Source organism: Natrix helvetica, assembly GCF_964273705.1.
Source record: "Natrix helvetica genome assembly, chromosome: 4".
NCBI lineage: Eukaryota > Metazoa > Chordata > Lepidosauria > Squamata > Natricidae > Natrix > Natrix helvetica.
Window position 1 is genome coordinate 164,347,992 of NC_138550.1, and position 23,335 is coordinate 164,371,326.

At 40.2% G+C, this 23,335-nt stretch overlaps 1 protein-coding gene across 2 annotated transcripts in view; it reads right to left on the minus strand.

Moving 5' to 3' along the window:
• The window catches only part of COL22A1 (collagen type XXII alpha 1 chain), a 238,177-nt gene that overhangs the window by 76,399 nt on the left and 138,443 nt on the right, over positions 1-23,335 (minus strand). For both annotated transcript variants that reach the window (XM_081951041.1, XM_081951042.1), the window contains 11 exons: positions 21,225-21,278; positions 20,296-20,340; positions 14,605-14,649; positions 13,160-13,222; positions 10,897-10,950; positions 8,589-8,630; positions 7,867-7,899; positions 4,019-4,072; positions 3,366-3,419; positions 1,609-1,662; positions 1,376-1,429 (listed from right to left, as the gene is read on the minus strand). In XM_081951041.1, coding sequence (XP_081807167.1) covers positions 1,376-1,429; positions 1,609-1,662; positions 3,366-3,419; positions 4,019-4,072; positions 7,867-7,899; positions 8,589-8,630; positions 10,897-10,950; positions 13,160-13,222; positions 14,605-14,649; positions 20,296-20,340; positions 21,225-21,278 — 552 coding nt within the window. The remainder of the gene's footprint in view (positions 1-1,375; positions 1,430-1,608; positions 1,663-3,365; positions 3,420-4,018; positions 4,073-7,866; positions 7,900-8,588; positions 8,631-10,896; positions 10,951-13,159; positions 13,223-14,604; positions 14,650-20,295; positions 20,341-21,224; positions 21,279-23,335) is intronic.

The window sequence follows — 23,335 nt, forward strand, 5'->3', positions numbered from 1 at the left end:
ATACAAATAAATACATGAACAAATACATAAACTAATGGAAATAGTTTGTAACCATCCCTTTAATTACTTGCCATGAATATTATGCCACGGCATTTTTATTAAACGTTCCACATTTATTTCTTGGTGACATTTGTACATCATTTCCCATGAAAAAAAAAAATCTCTGTTAATTGTTTATCATAAATATTTGTACGCTACGTTGGGCAGCAAATGCTGTACTTTTTCATCCAAGAGCAATTAAAGACATCCTTGCAGCTGCATGTTGAAGTAAAATATAGCTTTGTGCCTTGCATGTTTACAACAGACTCCAATCCTTTTTCAGAGAATGTGACCGAAGTCCCATCACTCTTTTGAAGTGGAGAGAAATAAGTGGAGAGGATAAGAAGACAGCAAGGGTAAGTGGAGTGGATAAGAAGACAGCAAGCATAAGTGGAGTGGATAAGAAGATGGCAAGGATCATTTTTCCATGCAAAATTCCTTTCCTTTTAGTGGGAAGATGACTTGTTCCCACAAAATGAAGGAGGAGGAGGAGGAGGAGGAGGAGGAGGAGGAGGAGGAGGAGGAGGAGGAGGAGGAGGAGGAGGAGGAGGAGGAGGAGGAGGAGGAGGAGGCGCAGCAGAGGAGGAGGAGGAGGAAGCGCAGCAGAGGAGGAGGAGGAGAGGGAGGGGGAAGGGAGGGGGAGAGGTGGGAGGAGGAGAGGGAGGGGGAGGAGAAGGAGGAGGAGAAGAACAAGTAGAACAAGGAGGAGGAGAAAAAGGTGGTGGAGGAGGAAGAGAAGAAGGAGGAGGAGGTGGATGAGAAGAACAAGAACAAACAGAATCAGAAGAAGAACAAGGAGGAGAAAAAAAGAGGGAGGAGAAGAAGAAGGAGAAGGAGAAGGAGGAGGAGAAGAAGAAGAAGAACAAGGAGGAGGAGGAGGAGGAGGGAGGAGGAGGAGGAGGAAGAGGAGGAGGAGAACAAGAAGAACAAGAAGAATGAGGAGAAAAAGGTGGTGAAGGAGGAGAAGAAGGAGAAGGAGGAAAAGGAGGAGAAGAAGAACAAGAAGAAGGAGGAGGAGGAGAAGGAGAAGAAGAAGGAAAAGAATAAGAAGAACGAGAACAAGAAGAACAAGGAGGAGGAGAAAAAGATGGAGGAGGAGGAGAAGAAGGAAGGAAGGAAGGAGGAGGAGAAGAAGAAAAAGAGGACAAGAATAGGTTTCAAGGAGGAAATAATGCAGGTTGTGGGTGCAGTTGATGGAGGTAAAATTGTATCCCCTTCAAAGGTGATGAACTTGTGCCACCAGAACAATCAGTGTGCATTTAGCTGGTGACCAAATTCACAACTACTCTACTCTTCCGTCAGATAAAAAGCTGTTTCCTTGCCATTGTATACGCACCACATTCCCAGGCAAACCACGTGGGCCAGATGGTCCTGCACGTCCAGGGGCACCCTGTTAAAATAAATCATAGCCACAGGTTTGAAGAATATACTGATACTCATACCCATCCTTGATTCCCAATATCAACATTGCAATGACCCTGGTTCAGATATGGAAAGGCTCTTAAGTATCCAAGTGTTTGTTAAACCTTGACCTACCTAGAAAGAAATATTCTTAAGGCTGTTACTTACAATTTCTCCTGGAGGTCCAGGTTGACCTACTTCCCCTTCTTGTCCTTTCAGACCCTGAAGACAAGAAACAAGGCTTCAGTCTAGTAGATAGAAGAGTCAAAGATGCAGAAGCTCAGGCAGTCAATAAAGCAAGTTGACCCCATGCCAAGAGAGCTGTGGAAGGACCTTTAATGGCTGAAGGAAAATACTGCTGCTCCTTGCTTTCATTCACCAAAAGATAATAACACCAGAGCATCAAGCTGAGATACTTAGGTCTTTATCGACTGATTTTAAAGGATACTATTTGTTCAAAAGGAACAGAAGCAGAAGGAAAGGAAGAGGGTTAAGGACATCCATTCCTGCTCAGCAATCCACATAAATGAACTTGGAGTTGTGATAACAATAAGATGCAGAACAAAAGTTATAAAGTTGTTGGTCACAACCACCTGGCCAACCAAGGAGAAGACACAGGCGACACTTTCAAAGCAAATAGAAGATCGTTTAAAAAATGAAGAATATATTTTTATTTTTAATGTTGCCTTTTTCTGCCTGGATGGTTTTCTGTGATGAGCTGAAGGACAGAAAGAGGGAGGAGTGAGCTCCCTCCCATATTTAAGCATACCAGGGGTTGTAACACAAACACATACTTATTTCCCTGGCTTAGCTGATAAAGGAGGAGAACCGGTGGTGTAGTGGCTAGCAAGTCTGCCTAATATGTAACACATCCCAGGTTCAAATCCCAGTAAGGGTATGGCTAGCTGATGAGAGCTAAACAGCTTGAAATGGATCCATACTAGTCTCCCTTTATTTATTTTCAGCACAAATACAACACACACACACACACACAAACACACACACATAGTGAAAATAAAAAACAAAACACTGAAAAGTTGATTTGATGATTATAATTATTTGGGATTATGGAAACTATATAGACACATTTAATCTTAGGGTATGTGCTTGATGAATTTTTACTTCTTTCTATATACAATGGATTTTGTTTTTATATTATTTTTGAAAATCAATATAACCTTATATACATATATTTATCCCCACTGAATCAGTTCCGTTCCAAAGCTCATTCCATATTGTGTAACTATTGTGATTTCGCTCCACAGATGGGTGGGGGGTGAGGGGAGAGAGAGAGAGAGAGAGAGAGAGAGAGATGGATATTAACTTATAAACCTCTTAAAGATCAGTTCTAGTTGGTCATCTGACTTTGAAGGAGACCACTGAAGTGAGCATGTCTTCCTGAAGCTTTGGGATGCCATCTCCTCACATGGGCTAAGCATGCCAACCCTACAGAAAAGTCAGCTCAGTTGGGATTGCCAATTCAGACAGTACAAGAGAAGTTTAGGTTAGATGTATCAATGCCTTAAGCAGTGATCCCATGAATAGTTTGTATCACCCTATCATATATACATCAATGGGACTCAGTGGCTAAGATGCTGAGCTTGTAACGGAGGGAGCTCCCGTTCCTTGTCCCAGTTTCTGCCAACCTAGCAGTTCGAAAGCATGTAAAAATGCAAGTACAAAAATAGGGACTACTTTGGTGGGACGGTAACAGCGTTCCGTGCACTTTCAACGTTTAGTCCTGCCGGTCACATGACCACGGAGACGTCTTCAGACAGTGCTGGCTCTTGGACTTTGAAACGGAGATGAGCACCGCCCCCTAGAGTCGGGAATGACTAGCACATATGTGCGAGGGGGAACCTTTACCTTTATCATATATATCAATATATGAGCTAATTTAGTGGTTTCATTTTAGCTTAACGTACCTGCTGCCCAGCTGGCCCGATCGGACCCTGTTCTCCTGGAACACCTCGTTCTCCCTATAGAAAGGAAGAGACAGAAAAAGAAACACACATAAATGATCTCAGTTTTATGTATTTTTTTCCCCACTGTAGTGATTCTGAGTATCTTGATCTAAGAGATGTTCTTTTAGCCCCCAGAAAAAGTTCATTATTAAGAGCCAAATGAGGGTATTTGATACTGGATAGATCAGAGATAATGATTTGGGTGATCTGTGATAGATAACAGACACAGACTTCAACAGAGAATTAGAACTGCAGAAAAAAAACAATGGCTACCAACCTGCCCTTCCATTGAGGAGATTTATTTTATTTATTTATTCTTCGCACTTCTAAACCGCCCCCTCTCCCAAAAAGGGACTCGGGGCGGTGTATACTGCATGAGTCAAAAAACCCTATCAATTGTGGAGACAACTGGAAAACCCTCCCCTTGCCATAGAGTCTTCTCCTGGCGCACTGTGCTTCTCTCCCCCACCCCCACCGGAAGCTCCTCTCAAAATTGTGGTGCTGACCGGTGACGGAGCCGCAGCAGAGGGAGGAAAGAGCCACATGCGGCTCCAGAGACACAGATTGCTGACCTCTGGTTTATCCGAAAAGAAAGAATATAATAATATGCTTACGGGTTCACCTCGTTCTCCACGATCACCTTTGTCACCTTTTGGCCCTTGTTCTCCCTTGAGTAAGTAAAAGAAAAGAATTGTATGTTTGTTTAGATAAAGAGTGATAGAACTGGTAAAGACGACAACCTCCATGGCACCAAAATCCTACAGCTCCTATCTGTGAAGAGAGAGAAATTCATTAGCAAGCCCATCCCAGTTGCTGAACTGATTCTTCTGTTCCAAAGGTGACACTCATATTAATTAAATGGCCACAGGCAACTTTGCAGGGACATGGTCTGATTCCATATTTTGTGAGAGTGGTTAAAAATAGCGTCTCCCTAGAGTCAAGCTTGACTTGTAGTGACTTCATGGACTATGATGGAATATGCAACTGAGGGAGAAGAAGAGGCGTGGGAATGCCAGCAGTAGGACTGCAATTTCCCATGGTGGAGACAGCACATTCCACAGAGCTCCAAGACGAGAGACTGCACAGTCCTAAACTGGATAGGGAGGGGGGGAGGTTCAGGATAGCCTTAGAAACTTCCAGGATATACTTGTTAGGTTAAAAGGTTATAACTTTAGTCTGGCAAGATTCTATCTATTAACAATAGCACTTAGACTTATATACCACTTCACTTACAGTCCTCTCTAAGCGGTTTACAGAGTCAGCCCCCAACAATCTGGGTCCTCATTTTACACACCTCGGAAGGATGGAAGGCTGAGTCAACCTTGAGCTGGTGAGATTTGAACTGCTGAACTGCAGCTAGCAGTCAAATGAAGTAGCCTGCAGTGTTGCACTCTAACCACTGCGCCACCTCAGCTCCTATTAGGTGTAAACAAAGAACTGGACTTCAGCAGATCTCACTGTGTCATCTCTGGTACTTGAGCCTGACAGGGACAATTTCCTGTAGTTTTCTTAGCAAAGCCACTATACAAGTGGCTTGACATTGTCATTTTTCAGGGTACAGCTGATGAAGTTCTATTAAGTACACAAATTAAGCATATAAAGTTCTGGACAACTTCCATCTCTAACTCTCTAATCCCCCAAAAGTCCATGAATATTGTGCATTTTTTTTCCAGTGGAAAAATACTACAAAACACAAATTCTACAGTGGGGAAAAAATGCTGTAACAGAAATCTACCCCTCAGAAATGTGAGCTATCTAAATTAAGGCAAACTATTTGAACTGTCTTTAATTTACTAACAGTCTCTGGAGCCTGGAGAGGGCGAAAAATGGCTCCATCGCCAGCCAAGAACGGGGGGGGGGGGAGTGTGTGTGGGGGGCACACACATAGAATTATGGGTCTGGGCACGCTCGTGCAAGACACACACACCCGCGCTCTCCCCGTTTTTGGCACGCGATGGGAAAAAGGTTAGCCATCACTGACCTATGCTATTGTTTTAAAGGGTTTTGCTAAATCTAAATATCTAAGTGAAGCATAAAGTTACAACAACACTGAAAAAAGTGACTTCTGACCAGGTTTCATACTTATGATCATTGCAGCATCCCCCTGTGATTTACATTTGGATGCTTGACAACTGATTCATATTTATGACGGTTGCAGTGTCCAAGGCTCATGCGATCCCCTTTTGCGACCTTCTCACAAGCAAAGCCAATGGAAAATCCAGATTCACTTAACAACCATATCACCAACTTAGCAACTGCAGCGATTCACTGAACAACTGTGGCAAGAAAGGTTCATAAATGGGGCAAAGCTCACTTAACAAATGTCTCACTTAGCAACATAAATTTTGAGCTCAGATGTGTTTATAAATTGAGGACTGCCTGTAACATGGCTGCATCAATTCACTTAATTTTCAATTTATTGCGGTCGTAAACCAATACAGATAATAAACAAGATAACTTTAAGAGAGAATTTAAATAGACTATTTTTATGAAGAACGTCTGCTGCCCTCTACTGGTCTAGAGGAACATGACAGGGAAATGTGAGATATCTAAATTAAGGCAAACTATTTGAACTGTCTTTAATTTACTAAAAGTTTATCTGATTGCTCACTTGGGAAAATATTAGCAACACTTTTGCAAGTTTATAATCCCTTTTGAAACTGCAGTGTTACCTAAAGTGCAATATTTTGTAATAATTAGATTAAGGCAGGGATGTCCAAACTTGGCAACTTTAAGACTTGTGGACTTCAACTCCCAGAATTCTGGGAGTTGAAGTCCACAAGTCTTAAAGTTGCCAAGTTTGGACATCCCTGGATTAAGGAGAAGGATTACACTAAGTAAGGATAAAAGGAAGCTCTTATTGTTATAGAAACTAAGACAGGAATTTGTAATTTTGGGAAGCAGCCTGATATTCCCCACCTTCAATTGCTGTTCTTTCCTTGTTTTGAAATATTTTAAGACAGATTGAAAAGAAGATTGGCAAATGTATGGCTATTCCACCTGTTAAAACAGAGGGATCAAGAAAAAAAACCTGGATTTGTTAACCAAGGGGCAACATTTTCCTTTCGTATATTGTACAGAATGATGATGATGTATCATAAGGTGACCAACCGTCCTCCTTTAGGGAGGACAGTCCTTCTTTTGTAAGTTCTGTCCTCCCTCGAAAAGTGTCCTCCTACATGTCCTCCTTTTTGATATTTGAAGACTAATCTGTTGTGCGTTATGTGACGTATTTTATTAAACAGTTTTTAATGGTGTTTTTTTTACTTCATCGCAAGTATATTGAATAGATATTGAATCTTGTGTTGAATTTTTATCTAAAGAAATGCTAGACATTAAAATAGACGACAATTGTTTCTTTGAAGAAATTAGAAGACTGAATGTATATTTAAATTCTGAAAAATTAATACAATGGGAAAATCAACATGTTGAAATTGATAAAAGATGGGTGGATATTTTCAGCCATTTCAAAAATGAACATATTCCATGTGAACATTTATTTATACTTGTTCAATTTACGTTGTGCTGCCCTGGAACTAATGCAGCAGTTGAAAGAGTTTTTTTCAATTGCCAATGATTTTTTGACAAGTGAGAAATCGAGATTGAATGTTGATACTCTAGCTGCAGCACTTGCCGTAAAATTCAATATGAATGATATTTCTTGTTCAGATATTTCCAATATATTGTTAGAAGATGATACATTGACAAAAAATATTAATTCAATGGAAAAGTACTCATTTAAATAATAATTAATAGGCATGTAAGCATAATTACAATATAAAATGTTGCAAATGTTTTTATTATGCATATATCATATTTTAGTGTATTATTGTTGCAATGAATAAAATATTTCTTTTATTTACGATATATTTTTTCCAATTTATTTGTCCTCCTTTTCATTGTAAAAAAGTTGGTCACCTTAGCATTTTGGACAATAGAACGTGTTTTGTCCTCCTTTTCATTGTAAAAAAGTTGGTCACCTTATGTATCAACAGATTTAATCCTTTTTTTGGTAGGTCAACTTGCTTTCAGCAAATGACCTAAAATTACAGGGAGAAAATGTCACTCAAACTCTGGATTTCAGTTCAGATCTATCATGGGCAATGTGAAATCTTACTGATGGAGCTAAAGTAGAGATGGAACCTGTAGATTTTATTCTGATATCCACGTTAGGTGGACATCCATATCATCTCTGGCCATCCCAGAGGTTCCTTTTATCCAATTGAAGGTCTGATGTTATAAGATCCCAGATTCCTATGAGTTCTTCTCTTCCATGGATGTTTTCAGGATCTTCCTTTCCATTTTAAATAGGAACTGCATCAGCTTCTGTTCTTTATGTATATCCTTTTGAAAAGTACATGTATTTGAAATTCCGTTGTTTAAAGTTTAGTACAGTTTGCTCATGTAAGCATGTTAAATATAAGCATAACCATAGAACATCAAAGAATTAAAAATTACTTACAGGAATACTAGGCCTTGGTGTAAATAGAGTAGTCTAAAGTGCAAACAATGAAAATAAGAGATTTCAGGATCAACTTTATAAAATAATAACTGCAACAACATAATGTTGATTGCATTACAGCGATAAATATGTGATAATACTCCTTTTTTATTATTACTTCAAAACAGCTCAAAAAATATAACATATCTCAAAGGTCTCCAGATGTATTCAATTTCAATGCTCAGCATTACTTACTATTGATGGGCAACAAGAATTGTGGATCTCCATGGAGGGCTACACATTGTGCAATTATGCTTCACAAAAGCTTGCAACACAATGCCAACATTTGGTAGGAGTATATGTTGTTGTTTTTTACAAGCCTTCAGGCCACACAAAACAAGTAATGCAGTTGGCTGGCTGAAGCACATCTTCACTTTAAAGAACAGAAGAAGCTTTGATTTTCAGAAACATTGGTTTATTTCTCCCCCCCTCTGTGTCCTCATTCCGTTTAGAATCCTTAGTTTTTCCTTAAGAGAACAACACTTATGGTAAGTTGTACTTGCTGTGATTTCATGGACACTGGTGGTCAAGTCAAAGTGAACAAACAGACTGATATGATCTATAGTATATAGTGGTGGGATTACTCTAATGGGAAATAATGGGCTCTAATCCTGCTTAGTTTATTGAAATTAACCAAGATTAATTAGGTGTCTTTATAGCTTTTTAAATGCAGTTCTACTTACTTTTCCAGGTTGACCTGGGAGGCCAGGAGCACCAATTTCACCCTAGGAAGGAAAAAGGGAAGGAGAAAGGTATGGAATAAGGAGGTAGAGAGGTAGAGAGGAAGGAAGGAAGGAAGGAAGGAAGGAAGGAAGGAAGGAAGGAAGGAAGGAAGGAAGGAAGTAGGGAGGGAGGGATTAAAAAGAGAAATGGAAACCCAATTTCATATCTGAATGTAAACTATGGTATAAAAATTCATCTTCCAGTAAGGAGAGGATCTGCCATAAATCTAATAAATAGTAATCACATATTTATATTGCTACATTATCCAATCCCTAATCCATGTTCACACTGCTGCTTTATAATAAAGCTCCCAGTCAGGGAGTCCCATACCACCTCTGCTTCTGTCATCCTGTAGAGCTTTCAACTTTATTCTGGCTTTCTTCCCTTGCCATATACATTTTAACATAATCTTGTTCAATTCAATTAAAAAAAAATCTCTAATTTTATAGGGATTGTTTGAAATAAGTATAGAAGTCTCGGTAATACATTCATTTTTATCGCTGCTATTTTCCCTAATAATGATAGTGTCAGGCATTCTAAATACCATGCAGAATTAAATCATTGTCGAAGCCAAAGTTATCCTTAAAGGTCCAATTTATTCATGCAGGCAAGTTAGCACGTCTATGGAATTCCAACTCTGATGTTCTTTTTGGAATTCCACCCAGTTGAAAGTTCATGATCTATCCCCACACCCACAAATCCATCACATGTTCCAATCATCATTTTCCACGCTGGCATCTACACCCCTCTGCTTCCGGTCAGGTGTCGAGGTGCGGAGACAAAAGATGACCTTGGCTTCTATAAAAGAATGTCAACAATACATTCCACAATCCTACTCCTTTCTATTCCCCCCTCCCAACTACTACAGTTGAAATGAAACTGTAGGAAATTAATAAAAAGTGTGGCAGGCCAAAGATCCTAATAAGAAACATAACTACAGGCCTGACAGATAGTTGTAGTTTCCCCCATAATTCTAGATCTTTTTTTTTATTTGTTGCACTAATTTTGTATAATTATTTTCTTTTATCGTTGAGCACTTTGCAGTTAGCCATATTCCAAAATATTTAACTTTCTTTGTCACTTGAAGTCCTATTATCCTTTCAAATTCTTTATTTTGTTGTTCCTTCAAATTTTTAGTTATCATTTTAGTCTTTTCTCTATTAATCTTTAACCCTGCTACGTCTCCATATTTTTCTAATTCTTGAATTAAACTACTTCCTTTTCTAGCAGATTGTCTATAATGAATACCAAATCATCTGCAAAGGCCTGAATTTTATGCTCCTCTCTTTTAATTTTAGTTCCTCTTATCTCTGAATTCCATCTAATTCTTATTAGTAGACTTTCAAGTGTCAGGATAAAGAGCAGAGGTGATAGTGGACAGCCCTGCCTTACTCATTTCATTATTTTGAAGGTCTCTGTACTTTCCCCATTTAATAATAATATTTGCCCTTTGGGTGTATAGAATAGAATATATCATTTCTATTAGTCTTTCAAATTGGCCCCCTAATTTCATATTCTTCATTTGCTGTAGCATGAATGTAGCATGAATTCCCAATTTAAATTGTTGAATGCCTTCTGTGCATCCAGAAAAACAAGTGCCACTTGTTTCTCTGGATGAGCCTCATAATACTCTAAGATATTTGCTATTATTCTGGTATTATTCTTAATTTGCCTTGTTGGGAGAAATCCATTTTGGTCTGGGTGTATATAGTCATTTAATAGTTTTTTTAATCTCTCCGTTATTATTATTGTGAATATTTTATAGTCGGCATTTAACAATGAGATTGGCCTATAGTTTTGAATCTGTTTTTTATCTGCACCTTCTTTAAATATTAATGTAGTGTGTGCTTCCCTCCATGAATCCGGTACTTTTGCTTTCATCAGTACCTCATTATACATCTCTCTCTTTCCCAAGTTTGTACACTGCAAATCTCATTATCCACGTGACTCGGTGTGGTTTGCAAGTAAGAACCCATGAAATCCTTACAAAAACCCTTGATTTTTAATCCAATTAATTTGATTAATCTGACATTGAAACTGGATTTGCTTTGATCGACAGTTCCAATATCTAATCATTGAATGTTCAAGAGCATAAAATTGGGGATGTCTGTCTTATCATCTACCCACTGTGTTCAATGCAAATAATAATCCTATAAGCATGTATGGCCTGGTGTATGCCATATACAAACAATGATGTGACCTCCAAACAAATGAATTTATCAGTGTGTGTATAAACCTTGGGATTTCATCAGTTAGCAGGTAACTTACCTTTTCTCCTCTGTCACCTTTGAAGCCAGCAAGTCCAGCTTTTCCTTTTTCACCCTGTAAACACACATAACCCAAGAGTTTGTATGATGATCCTTGGTGGCAAAAAAATAGATCTAAAACACTGTTTGCTGTGTGAGAATCAAGAAATATAGCCTATTGATCTATTAGATTCAATAAGTCCTATGGATGATAGAAGGCCCCAGAAGGAAGAGATATAAACCAAAGTTTTCAGCTAGGATAGTTTCAAAATTTACCAGGGACATTTGTAATCCTGCAGAACCATTGCTAATTGTGAAACATGTTTTTGCAAAGCATGCACTTGTATGGATACGTTTAAAACAGGAAGAATGAAACTGTTGAAAATGAGGAACTGAACGTAATGTACACAGGTGTTTATGGAAAGTGACAGCTCGTAAAGTTGTGAAGCATGTATGTGGTTAGAAAAACAGTATAAAGGATAGGGTTCAAGATTAGCTCGGGGCCCTTTGATTTATAGCAGTCCTTGTAGGATCTGCTGTATGTCACTGGACCACATTGCAATGGCTTATTATGTAAGTGTATTACTGCTATTATATCTCAGGGTTTGCCACAAAGAAGAGGGAGTCAAACTATTTTCCAAGGCACCTGAGGGCAGAACAAGAAGCAATGGGTGGAAACTAATCAATGAGAGAAGCAACTTAGAACTGAGGAGAAACTTCCTGACAGTTAGAACAATTAATCAATGGAACAGAAGTTGCCTCCAGAAGTTGTGAATGCCCCAACACTGGAAGTCTTTAAGAAGATGTTGGATAGCCATTTGTCTGAAATGGTATAGGGTTCCCTGCCTAGGCAGGGGGTTGGACTAGAAAACCTCCAAGGTCCCTTCCAACTCTGCTATTGTATTGTATTGTAACTTCTTTTATATTTATTCATTTCTTAAGTTCCAAATTATTAGAAACAATAACACTCTGATCTTAAAGTAAGAATTATTGCTTGTGTTGTTGTCTCTTGGATTCTATAAATTCTATTGGAATTTTCCTACGACAGCTGCAATTTCTGCTTTCAACAATAATCTATTGCAAAAGTCCATTTGAGGACAAAAAAGGACCAAGGCAGCTGAGCTATATAGACTTCCAAAACAGATTCAAAATCTTTATATTTTATCTGTATATTGAGTTGTACGCCGCCCCGAGTCCCTTTGTGGAGAGGGTGCGGCCTATAAATTGAATTAATAAATAAATAAAATAAATAAATAAATAAAATCTTGTTAAAAAGCATGACTTCCTTTTCTTGTTGGAAAGGAACAATAATTTTGCTGGCTGGCCTTTGAAATGGGAAAGAAAGCCGATTAATCAAGAGAGCATGTACCTTTGCACATGTATATAGATCACACTTCTTGTTTTACTTTGGGCAGTAGCTAAGAGCAACTTGTGTCTGATGATGATGCCTTAGAAGTGATCAGGGTTGGAATTTCTGGACTTGATTTAAAGGTTGGATGGGTTCGGAGTTGGCTTGGGGAGCATTAAGTTTGCAGAAATTCTGGGTGACTTGGCTCTTCTGTGGTTTGCCCTTTAAATTGGTATCACAACACAGTCTGCAAGAAGGAGGTTGGAAGGCAGCAGAGGAGTCTCCATTCGCCATTCCTGAGATAAATGGTGTTATGCTTCTCAGATCGTCTCAAGATATTACAATAGACTTTGACAAGGCCATTGATTAATGCCATTGCCTCAAGAAAAATGTTCAGTATTTCCAGGCAGTAATGAAAAGCAAAATAACAAACATTTGCCCATAATTAGTTATTTCCTAATAATTTTTTTGCAATTTATACCGTGTTTCCCCAAAAATAAGACAGGGTCCTATTTTCTTTTGACTCCCCAAATAAGCACTTGGCCTTATTTTTGGGGAGGTCTTATTATTTTTGAGGTGCAGGAGGTGGCAAGTGTGGTCACCTCATGGCTGCTGCTTATGGGGGAGGGCTTATTTTCAGGGAGGTCTTATTTTAGCACGCACACTCAAAAATCCGATGGGGTTTATTATCCGGGGAGGGCTTATTTTAGGGAAAACAGGGTATTTATGTTATTTTGGGATAGCAGGACAGTGGGGCAGCAGGGAGTGGATCAGTGGTGGAGGCCCTCGACAGTCCCAGTTTCCAATGCGGCCCCTTGTGAAAATTAATTCCCAAGTCCTGGTCTAGACATTTGACAGATACCAATTGTTCTTCAAGTAGAAGTTTCCATTCATTCATGAATCAAACCAAAACTTGTAGTCATCCTGTATTGCATACCTGGTTTCCTTTTTCTCCTCTTGGACCAGGTAAGCCAGGTGGGCCTGGAAGACCAGCTTCACCCTGAAAGGGAATATGATATTCTCAGAGTTGTAGAAAAAATAACTGATTTGAAATTTCAGTTTGATTCCCCCCCCCCCCTTGAATGTAACCATTCAAGAGTTTTATTACTCCATGAATTAAATGCAGTGAATCAGATTAGGTGCCCCTGAATTGATTCAGCAATTTGACAAATGTGTGTTTGTATGTGTGTGTGTGTGTGTGTGTTCACACATTCTACACACAACTCAAATTGTTGTGGTTCTGAGCAGAGGTGGTATTCAGCAGGTTCTGACCAGTTCTGGAGAACCAGTAGAGGAAATTTTGAGCAGTTTGGAGAACCGATAAATACATCCTCTCATTGGCCCCATACCCATCTATTCTCTGCCTCCCGAGTCCCAGCTGATCGGGAGGGAATGGGGATTTTACAGTATCCCTGCCATGTCCACCAAGCCACACCCACATAACTGGTAGTAAAAAAATATTTGAATCCCACCACTGGTTCTGACATGATTTACCTATCCTACTAGATAACTTCTGCCAAGGTTTCGTTGCATTTTTAGCATCCAATATGGGTTACACAAATATTCTTTTGAGGCCCTCTTTATGTATCCTCTTCATCTTTTCAATTAAGATAGCTGCCAACACTGCTGTAGATACACTGCTGACTGCTGGATGTTTTGGGAAGGATTTTTGCTTCAATAAAATGACCACTTAGAAACAGCACTGTAAGTGAGGAGTAGTGGTTACAGTTGTAGGTCTAAGACCAAGAAAATCCAGATTGTCCACCTTGGCACATAACAATTTCAAGGAGAACCTTGAGCCACTCATTCACAATCAGCTCAACTATTTCTATAGAGCCGTGATGGAGAACCTATGGCATGTGTGCTGGAAGTGGCATGCAGAGCCATCTCTCTGGACGCACAAGCCATTGCCTGCTGCTCTTCCAGGTTCTGGTGCGTCTGGCAGTTGGTTTTCACATGCACAAGAGTGCCAGAAACCGGAAGAGTAGCCGCCTGGCATCAGGAAGATGATCTTCCAGTTTCTGGTATGTACATGCGCATCAGGCAGCTGGTCTTCGCACATGCATGCACACAAAAAATTGTAAAATCAGATGGCCAGTGCACATGCATGCATCGGAAACCAGAAGATATCTTCCCAGGATGTGCATGTGCACCAGGTAGCTGCTCTTCCGGTTTCTGGTATGCATGCATGTGCGCACTCCCGTTTTGGCACTCGGTTGAAAAGTTTTGCAACACTGCCATAGAATGTTATTGTGATTATATAATAAAGGGAGATTTCCATGTAAGCTGCCTTGAGCATTCAGAAGCAAAGTAGTTATATATCTAACAAATAACAAATTAACCTTAACGGACTTAGACTACTTTGGCGTGAACAATACTTACCCTTTCCCCGTCTATGCCAGAGGGTCCTGGGGGGCCAGATTCACCCTGAAAAATAGCAAAATAGCATATTTTCCAAGGTTTTTGCTTTGCTTTCTAAACTTTCACATATCTATCTTTAAAACTAAAGTATGAACAAGGAAGCAAAATTCTCTTTAGTTATGTTTTTTCCCTCTGGTGAAGGAAGAACCTATTGCAGAAATTTGAATCTATTTTAAAAAAAGGATTTATGAAGGATGCTATGCATGCACTTATTAAACACATAGAAGGATGTGTTATATTAAACATATGTCATTAAATGTTATTGGTAGTTATTTAAGTCCTTCTTGCCTGCTTGAAAAGGCTTATTTTCTGGGTGACTTACAACACAATAAAAGCATAAACATAAAACTGTAGAAAGTCAGCACACATACCCCTCCTAGAAGAAAGAAATAGATTGGGAAATATGAAAAAGGCAGAATAATATATTTCCCCAAAGGGAGAAATGGAGAAACGTGTTTTTTTTAGAAGCAGGAAACAGCCCCAGTTTCCCAACCCCAACCAGAAACTGAGGAAGCCACCTTTTAGAAATGGAAATTTGGAATACATTCAAGCCAGGATGTTTTGAAACTCCCTGCAGCAAAGTCTGAACAATGGCAGAATAGGAAGAGTAGCCCTGACTCAAGAACCAACAGAGGACAAAGCCATTAAGTCACAATAGGAATTGCCCAACACTCTTTCAGAACACAAGGCCCTTCATTGCATCACCCCCAGAGCAGTCCAAACTTCAACCAAACCTGGGAACTCAGACAGGATTTGCATTTCCTCTTTTGCCTATAGAGCCAGCTATGACCCCTACATGACCATATAGGAATCTGACAACAGCCAATAGAACACATGCTCTTGCACAGGAACAGGAAGCTCAAGAGCAAAGCCCAAAGGAGATATTTTAAAAACCCACTCTCAAATCCATTTTGTCAACTGCCCAGAACCACACGCCCACGTGGTTCTTTTTCATCAATAAACCATCTTTCCAATCAGCCTCCACACTTCCAGTATCTTTCTCCCGGCTTGGAACTGAACCAGATGGATATTTCTTCCCACAATTTGACACCCCAAGATGGGACTCAAAGCTAACCTGGACTTGGCCCGGGTAATCCTCCCTTGCCGGCAATAGATCTACTGAGTCTGTGGGTGAGTTCCCCCAGACCTTGGCCATTTAGAACAAGGGTAGTAAAGGTAGTTCTGAGTGTTGGCTGCTTGGAAAGAAGGTGAGTACCTCTAAATTGTAACTTTTAAAATTCTATGACTGTGTGTGTGAGAGGACTCTTCTCCCAATCACTGCTGGATCCTGCTCCCTCTGTGTCTTTCCTAACCACAGAAAGGTCTGTTCTACCAACAAAGCCTGGAAAGTATAGGGAGCCAGGCCAGAGTGCAGGACTACCTGTTGGGGGAAAGGGAGAGGATGTGTGAAAATGGAATGGAAAAGTGAATGAGAGAACTGAATTTGGGCAACCTGATGGGGAGTTACTGAACAAAGCCCTGTGTTAGGAGGTGCCCATACTTGTCTGCTTAGGAAAATCGGCAGGTCCTCCCAGATGCCTGAGCATCTGAAAACTGATGGCAGTGTTAGGAGGTGCCCATACTCATCTGAGTAGTGGGCAGCAGGTCCTCCTGGGCCCCTTTCTGGTCCTAAAACTGATGGTGGTGTTCCCTACAAAAGGAGGTGCCTGTACTCTCTCAGAGAACTAGAGTCCTCCTTGATTTTTTTTCCATCCGAAAACTGATGATGGTAGACCAGGCTAAGCCAAAGTGAGCCTCACATCAGGAGGCAAACATGGGAAGCTGTAACTTGAGGGTTGTAACAGGGACCCCCTTAGGAGATTTGCTCCTGGCCTAGGATGAACAGCAGATGCCCATCCTGGCCAGTAGGAATAAGAAGATGTGAGCAAGACAATTGTGCAAGAATGGACTTGCTGAGGGAAGAAACTGGAAACCCAATTTTGGCTAAATAAAGGTACTTAAACAAAGAAAAGGAAAATATATAAATAAGAATGTTGGATTTTTTTTTGTTTGTATGTGTATTTTTCTCTCTCTCTCTTCCTCTCTGTCTTCCGTTCAACCACATGATATGTTTGCTAAGATTCGTGCCTTCCCTAAGTTGAGTTAACTGAGATTTATGGTGGGAATGACCAGGGTGTAACCCTGACAGTTCTGTTTTCCTCTCCTTTTCTCCTTTGTGTGTGTGTGTGTATGTGTTTCAAAGTCTTTGTATGCCCTTGAGGTATATGCAAATGTTAAGTGTCTCTCATCCCTAGAAACCAGAATACTAAATTGTTAGGAAATACAGGTAAAGCAATGGGGAAAAAAATACCTTTACCCTGGGTTTGCCTGGCCAGCAGAAAAGGTTGAAGAAAACTGTGTTCATTATTTTTTCCTTCCCTCTCTGTACCTTTAAGAACAGCCCAAGGTTACGAGGGAATGTTTTAAGTTCATTTACAGGGGAAAAAAAATTCATTCTTGCATTTACTGTATGTATTGAAGTGGTTACATCTGTCTATTTAACATCTGCAATGTTAACCTTAAAGTTTTTTTTTACAAACTCTGCCTGCAAGCTATCTATCCACCCCACTCCACCTCTCCATCTCTTATCCTCCAACAGTGCATTTTCCGGGAGAGTCACCCACAAAGGGGGAAAGGAGGCCCTGTTCTCATACACTATATTGCCAAAAGTATTCGCTCACCGGCCTTTACTCGCATATGAACTGATATTGGCTCCCAATAGATGTTCAGGTGCAATTCAAGTTTCCTGGTTATGGCCTTTAAAGCTTTAGATACCATAGAACCGAGCTACTTGCAGGACTACCTGCTCCCCTCAACCTCTGCCTGCCCCATACATTCCCATATGGACATGCCGCAAGCTCCAGATCTCAGCTGACTGATGTCTGATGGATGTTGTTACAAATTCTCTACCCAATACTCATATTAATACAGAACAGATAAATGAAAATCAGTCTGATAAAATCCAGACTAACTATAATTAGCACAAAGAACAATGAAAAAAGTCATTAATTTGGAGAAGTCACGTTATAACTGTTATGCATCGGTAGGATAATAAAAATGAATGAAGCATGGAGTAGACTAAGGAAATATCTAGCCACAGTATGGGCACTAATGCAGAGTGACTCAACAATGAATTCAAAAGGGGGGGGGGGTTACTAGCAGCAATTCAGTCGGGAAGACATAATCACAGGTTAAATACTGTAAGTTCATAAGCGAATAAAGGCACGTGAGCGAATACTTTTGGCAATATAGTGTATCTTTCAGCCCTGTACAGACAACTCTGCAACCTTTAGAAGCAGATCACATTGACCCAAAAGAAATCCTCCATCCATTTGAGTCAGGGAGTTGGGTTTGGATCCAGTCATCTACCAACCAGAATGGAGCAGACCTTCCCAAGCCTGACTGACCAGCCTTACCACCAAGCCAAGCCTAACGCCACCCAGCAGACATGAAAGAGAGGACCCCGAAATGAAGCAGTGAAGGCTAAAGACTCTTTCAATCCCCAGAAGACAGCTGGAAAGACTATGGGGAGGGTGAAAATTAATTGTAAGGTTTTATTTCTTGCCTCATTTATGTTGTAATCAGTTAAATGGAGGGATGGCATTTAGGAGTGGTTGGCACAGAAAGTTCTGAACACCTTAGACTTCTATCTGGTGGGAGGGAAATTTGTCCAGGATGTTTGTATTATCTGTCTTGTAGAAGTAGCACGCGCGCGCGCACACACACACACACACACACACATCACTCACAAACAGAATGAACAGGGGTGGGATTCTACTGGTTCAGACCAGTTCGGGCGAACTGGTAGCTAAAGCAATAAGCTGGTAGCAAACCAGTTCGCCCCGATGATCAGATGGACCCACCCGCCTGCACCATTTTCCTACCTTTATCTTCTCAGCCGATTCACACGGCAGAGCAGATTGCTGCGTGAATCAGCTGTGTTACTCCTCCAAAGAAACCCAACATTGAAGATTTCTTCAAACTGCATATGTGTGCAATCACCGAACCAGTTGTTAAACTGGGAGGATCCCACCACTGAGAAGGAGGCAAATTCCATGGGTGAGGGGGCATGTCTCCTCAGGCAATTCCCTCATTGAAGAGGTAGCAGAAAAGAGATCTCCAAACCCCACACCCTAATTCACAAATGATGCTGCTTAGTTGCCCAGTAAGACAAAATATGTTGCACTGGTGATCTCATTAGTAAGAGTCCAGGGCTCATTGTGCGCAATTAAAAAAAAATGTTAACAGCCTGGATTGCACACTGGCTAACTTAATTTGGCATCAGAAATCCTGGATGCACTAAACTAAGAGCTAAAGCAGGTTGAGGAAGCAACCCTTGGAAATGGGCAGCCTGTAATTATTTACTAAAGCAAAATCATGGCTGGGAAAAATTTGGGGGGCTTGCACCTGCTTCAAACCTGACTGGAAGCTCACAGAAACTGACATCAAACATCTGAAAATAATTGGCATAGAAAATTGGATGCTGTAAATTTCTTTTCAGAACTTTTGCCCTGGCTGATAGACCTTCGTGGGTTGAAAACTCTCCTTTTGGGAACCACCAAAGGGATACTCTTCTGCTGCCTCTATCAATGCCTTAAACATTGCATTAAAAGAACAATTAAAACTCCCATCAAATCTCCCTCATCAGATCAATTCCTAATCTTGGCCTAGAAAAACTGTGTCACTAACTCTTATATAGCCCAAGGGGGGGATTTTAGAAAGTCAGGAGCCCCCCCCCCCAGAAGAATAAAATAGTTTAGGAAATATTAAAAAGGCAGAATATTATATTTCTCCAAAGGGAGAAATATGTATATATATATTTAGATGTAGGAAACAACCCCAGTCTCCTAGCCCCAAGTAGAAACTGAGGAGGCCACCTTTTAGAAATGCAGATTTGGTAATCCATTCAAGGCAGGATATTTTGAAACTCCCTGCAGCAAAGTCTGAACTGAGGCACACTCAAGATCCAACAGAGGACAAAGCCATTTAGCCACAATAGGAATTGCCCAACACCACCAGAGCACAAGCCCCTTCACTGCACCACCTCCAGAGCAGTCCAAACTTCAACCAAACCTAGCTCAAACACCTCAGATTTGCATTCCTCTTTTGCCCATAGAACCAGCTACATGACCTTATAAGAATCTGACAACAGCCAATAGAACACATGCTCTTGCACAGGAACAGGAAGCTCAAGAGCGAAGCCCAAAGAAGATATTAAAAAAACCCACTCTCAACTCCATTTTGTCAGCTGCCCAGAACCACAAACCCACGTGGTTCTTCTTCATCAGTAAACCATCTTTCCAATCAGCTTCCGTGTTTCCAGTGTCTTTCTCCTGGCTTAGAACTAAACCAGGTGTATATTTCTTCCAACGAAACAATTAAGATTCATATGAATGAGATCAATTTAAGAATTAGATGTGGGATCTTCTTTCTTACCCCAGCCACCACCTCCAGTGTTTGCTTATTTACAATATTTCTCATAGCTTATAGCAGGGGTGTCCAAACTTGAGAACTTTAAGACTTGTGGACTTCAACTCCCAGAATTCCCCAGCCAGGCTGGGGAATTCTGGGAGTTGAAGTCCATAAGTCTTAAAGTTCTCAAGTTTGGACACCCCTGGCTTATAGAAAATGAATTTTCTTTTCTTTTTCTACCTTGGAGCCTGCTTTTCCAACTTCTCCCCTTTCCCCTTGTTCTCCCTGTAAAAAAAATCATAGAAGAAAATTAGCCCCCCAAAAGGACAATGTGAAATACAACTATTGAATAAGGACAGAATTAAATATTTCAAAGAACACTTGGGGTTTCTAAAAATAGAGGAGAGCCTAGAATGTCCTAGGAGTTTTACTGAAAATGTATCAGTTCTAGCTCTTCCTTCTAAGTAAATGAAGAAACATCCATTTTGATTTATTAAATTCAAGTACGTAAAAAGGGTGCAAGAATGGCAGCTGACATGTTTTGCACATGCAAATGTGGAGGTTGCTTTATTTGTGCAAGGAAATGGTGCACGCACCAGTCTGTGCAAACAATTTGGATGGAAACTAATCAAGGAGAGAAGCAACTTAGAACTGAGGAGAAACTTCCCGACAGTTAGAACAATTAATCAGTGGAACAGAAATTGCCTCCAGAAGTTGTGAATGCCCCAACACTGGAAGTCTTTAAGAAGATGTTGGATAGCCATTTGTCTGGAACGGTATAGGGTTTCCTGCCTAGGCAGGGGGTTGGACTAGAAGACCTCCAAGGTCCCTTCCAACTCTACTATTGTATTGTATTGTATTGTAACTTACACAAGACCTCTATATTTGATGTCCTGCATTGTAGCTTCCAGATATTTGAAATGTCTATTATGGCTCCTGGATTCCACCCCCACCCCACCCCTTTTCCAATATGCTTATTTTGGAATGAGGAAGCCACAATGTTTCAGCCGCTAGCCACTGAGTTTAGGCAAAAAATTCATCATGAATCCTAGTACTAAGTAAAGAAGCCAGAAACTTAATGACTGTTTGGAATTATCAGACCACGGAATGGTTAATTTAAGTCCTTCCAGTAATGAGATCAGCAAATATTTGCCCCTATGTTTACTTACTTTTGAGCCTGGGAGACCAGGCAAACCATCTTGACCAGAATTTCCAGGTAAACCCTAAAGAAAAAAGAAAAAACAAGCCACACACATTAATTTCTGGGTTCAGATATGCCTGGTTTTACTTTATAAAGGGGGGCATTATTTTCTGCATCATAAAAAGAAATAAGAAGAAATTTCCTCACGGTTAGAACAATTAATCAGTGGAACAACTTGCCTCCAGATATTTTGGGATGCCCATCACTGGAGGTTTTTAAGTAGAGATTGGATAGTCATTTGTCCGAATGGTATACAATCTCTTGCTTGAGCAGGGGTTGGACTAGAAGACCTCCAAGGTCCCTTCCAAGTCTGTTATTCTGTAAAGCTTCAGTTCAGATATTCAGATATGTTTTTAAAACGGTTCATTCAAGTTGTTAGAATATTCATGACTGGGAGAGACATGGTAACAAGGTCAGCCAATGAATAAACATAGCAACTAAGTCAGCCAATGGGAGCTTAAACAAATCTGAATCTGTGCTAAGAATCATAACTCAAACTTCTCTGTCTGCTCTGAACTCTGAAATGAAACTAGCTGTTCTCTCCTGCTTGTGTTCTGCTTGTAACTTCTACTATGTTTGAAAAATCTTATATTGGTATTGTACATTTATTCATCTGTTATTATGCGTATAAAGAAGTTAATGAATCCAACTGAATCAGTTACCTGCGTGTGCTTTCTGGATTTGATTTTTTCTGCAACAAACTCTGACAAAAGTTCCCTCTTTAAATCAGATTAGGTGAGTTAGGGTAGATTTGTTAATGGACAAATATTTGCACATGTGAAAGTGTTCCTTTTAGTAAATCAAAGGGAGGATTTGAACAAAAACATTTGCCTCTCGATTACAATTTGAATCAATGTGTAATAACTGGTTGATTTCTACTAAAGCATCGCCACACAGCTTCCAAATGACATGACACATGATTGTGAAGCCTTCCATCACTCCACAACATTGACTGAAAAGCAAGTTGAGAAGCACACTACTCATTTGAAGGATGACAACCTATGCCAGGGGTCAGCAACCTTAAACACTTGAAGAGCCACAAAGGCCTTAACTGGAAGCTCCCTGTTTTGGAGCCGACCGGAAGTCCGCTCCCCCACCATAGAGTCTCCTCCTCACACATCCTTTTCCCTTTGCCGAGCGGAAATCCAGTTCCCACACCATAGAGTCTTCTCCTAGCGCAGCATCCATTTCCTCTACCTGTCCTAACAAAAGCCCTATCAATTGTGGAGCTGACTGTGACAGGAAGCCACAGCGGAGGAATGAAAGAGCCACATGTGGCTCCAGAGCCATGGGTTGCTGACCCCTGACCTATGCATAAGGCCAAGGTTGGGACAGGTGAGATTCTGTCTCAGAGATTGGCCAATGCAGTGCTAGAAATTTATCCCATGTTTGGAGAAAAGGAACCAAAAATAAAAAGATATCTGAGGAAGAAACCTCAAGGAGCTTAACAGGTTTGCTATCTGAATAACTATGGTCATGAACATCTTTCAAAACGATTCAAGAGAGCAATTTCAGCATTTATTCTCATACAGAATAAATATCAGACTAGAAAGTACTATGTAGCCTTTAGGTAAGAATGTTTAGATTGACAGATGAACAGAGTAAATAACATATGGGATGTTTGGAACTACTGGAGTGGTGCATAGCGGAAGTCAGGGGGGTGGGTTTGATTGAAAGGTGGGGGAGGGTTAGGGTGGATGGTGGGGAAATATATATGTATAATTAATTTAGAAGATGGGACTAATGGGATATTTTTACTTAAGAGAAATTTATGTTATGATTTATATATGTTCAATTAATTTAGAAGATGGGATTAATGGGCTATTGTCACTATAAGAGAAATTTAAATTATGACTGTTGGGAGTTGAGGGGGTACAATATCTGAATGAGAAATTTATTTTAAGATGGGGGGAGGGAAGGGGGTGTAGTATTTGTATGTGACCTATATTATATGTCGGGGGGGGGGGTAAAAAGGGGGAAAAATTTGTTTGTATAAAACTTTTTCAATAAAAAAGGAGAGCAATTTCAGCAATGGCCATAAGATGTCAGCAATGGCAAAGAAAAGGATCTCAAGGCTTG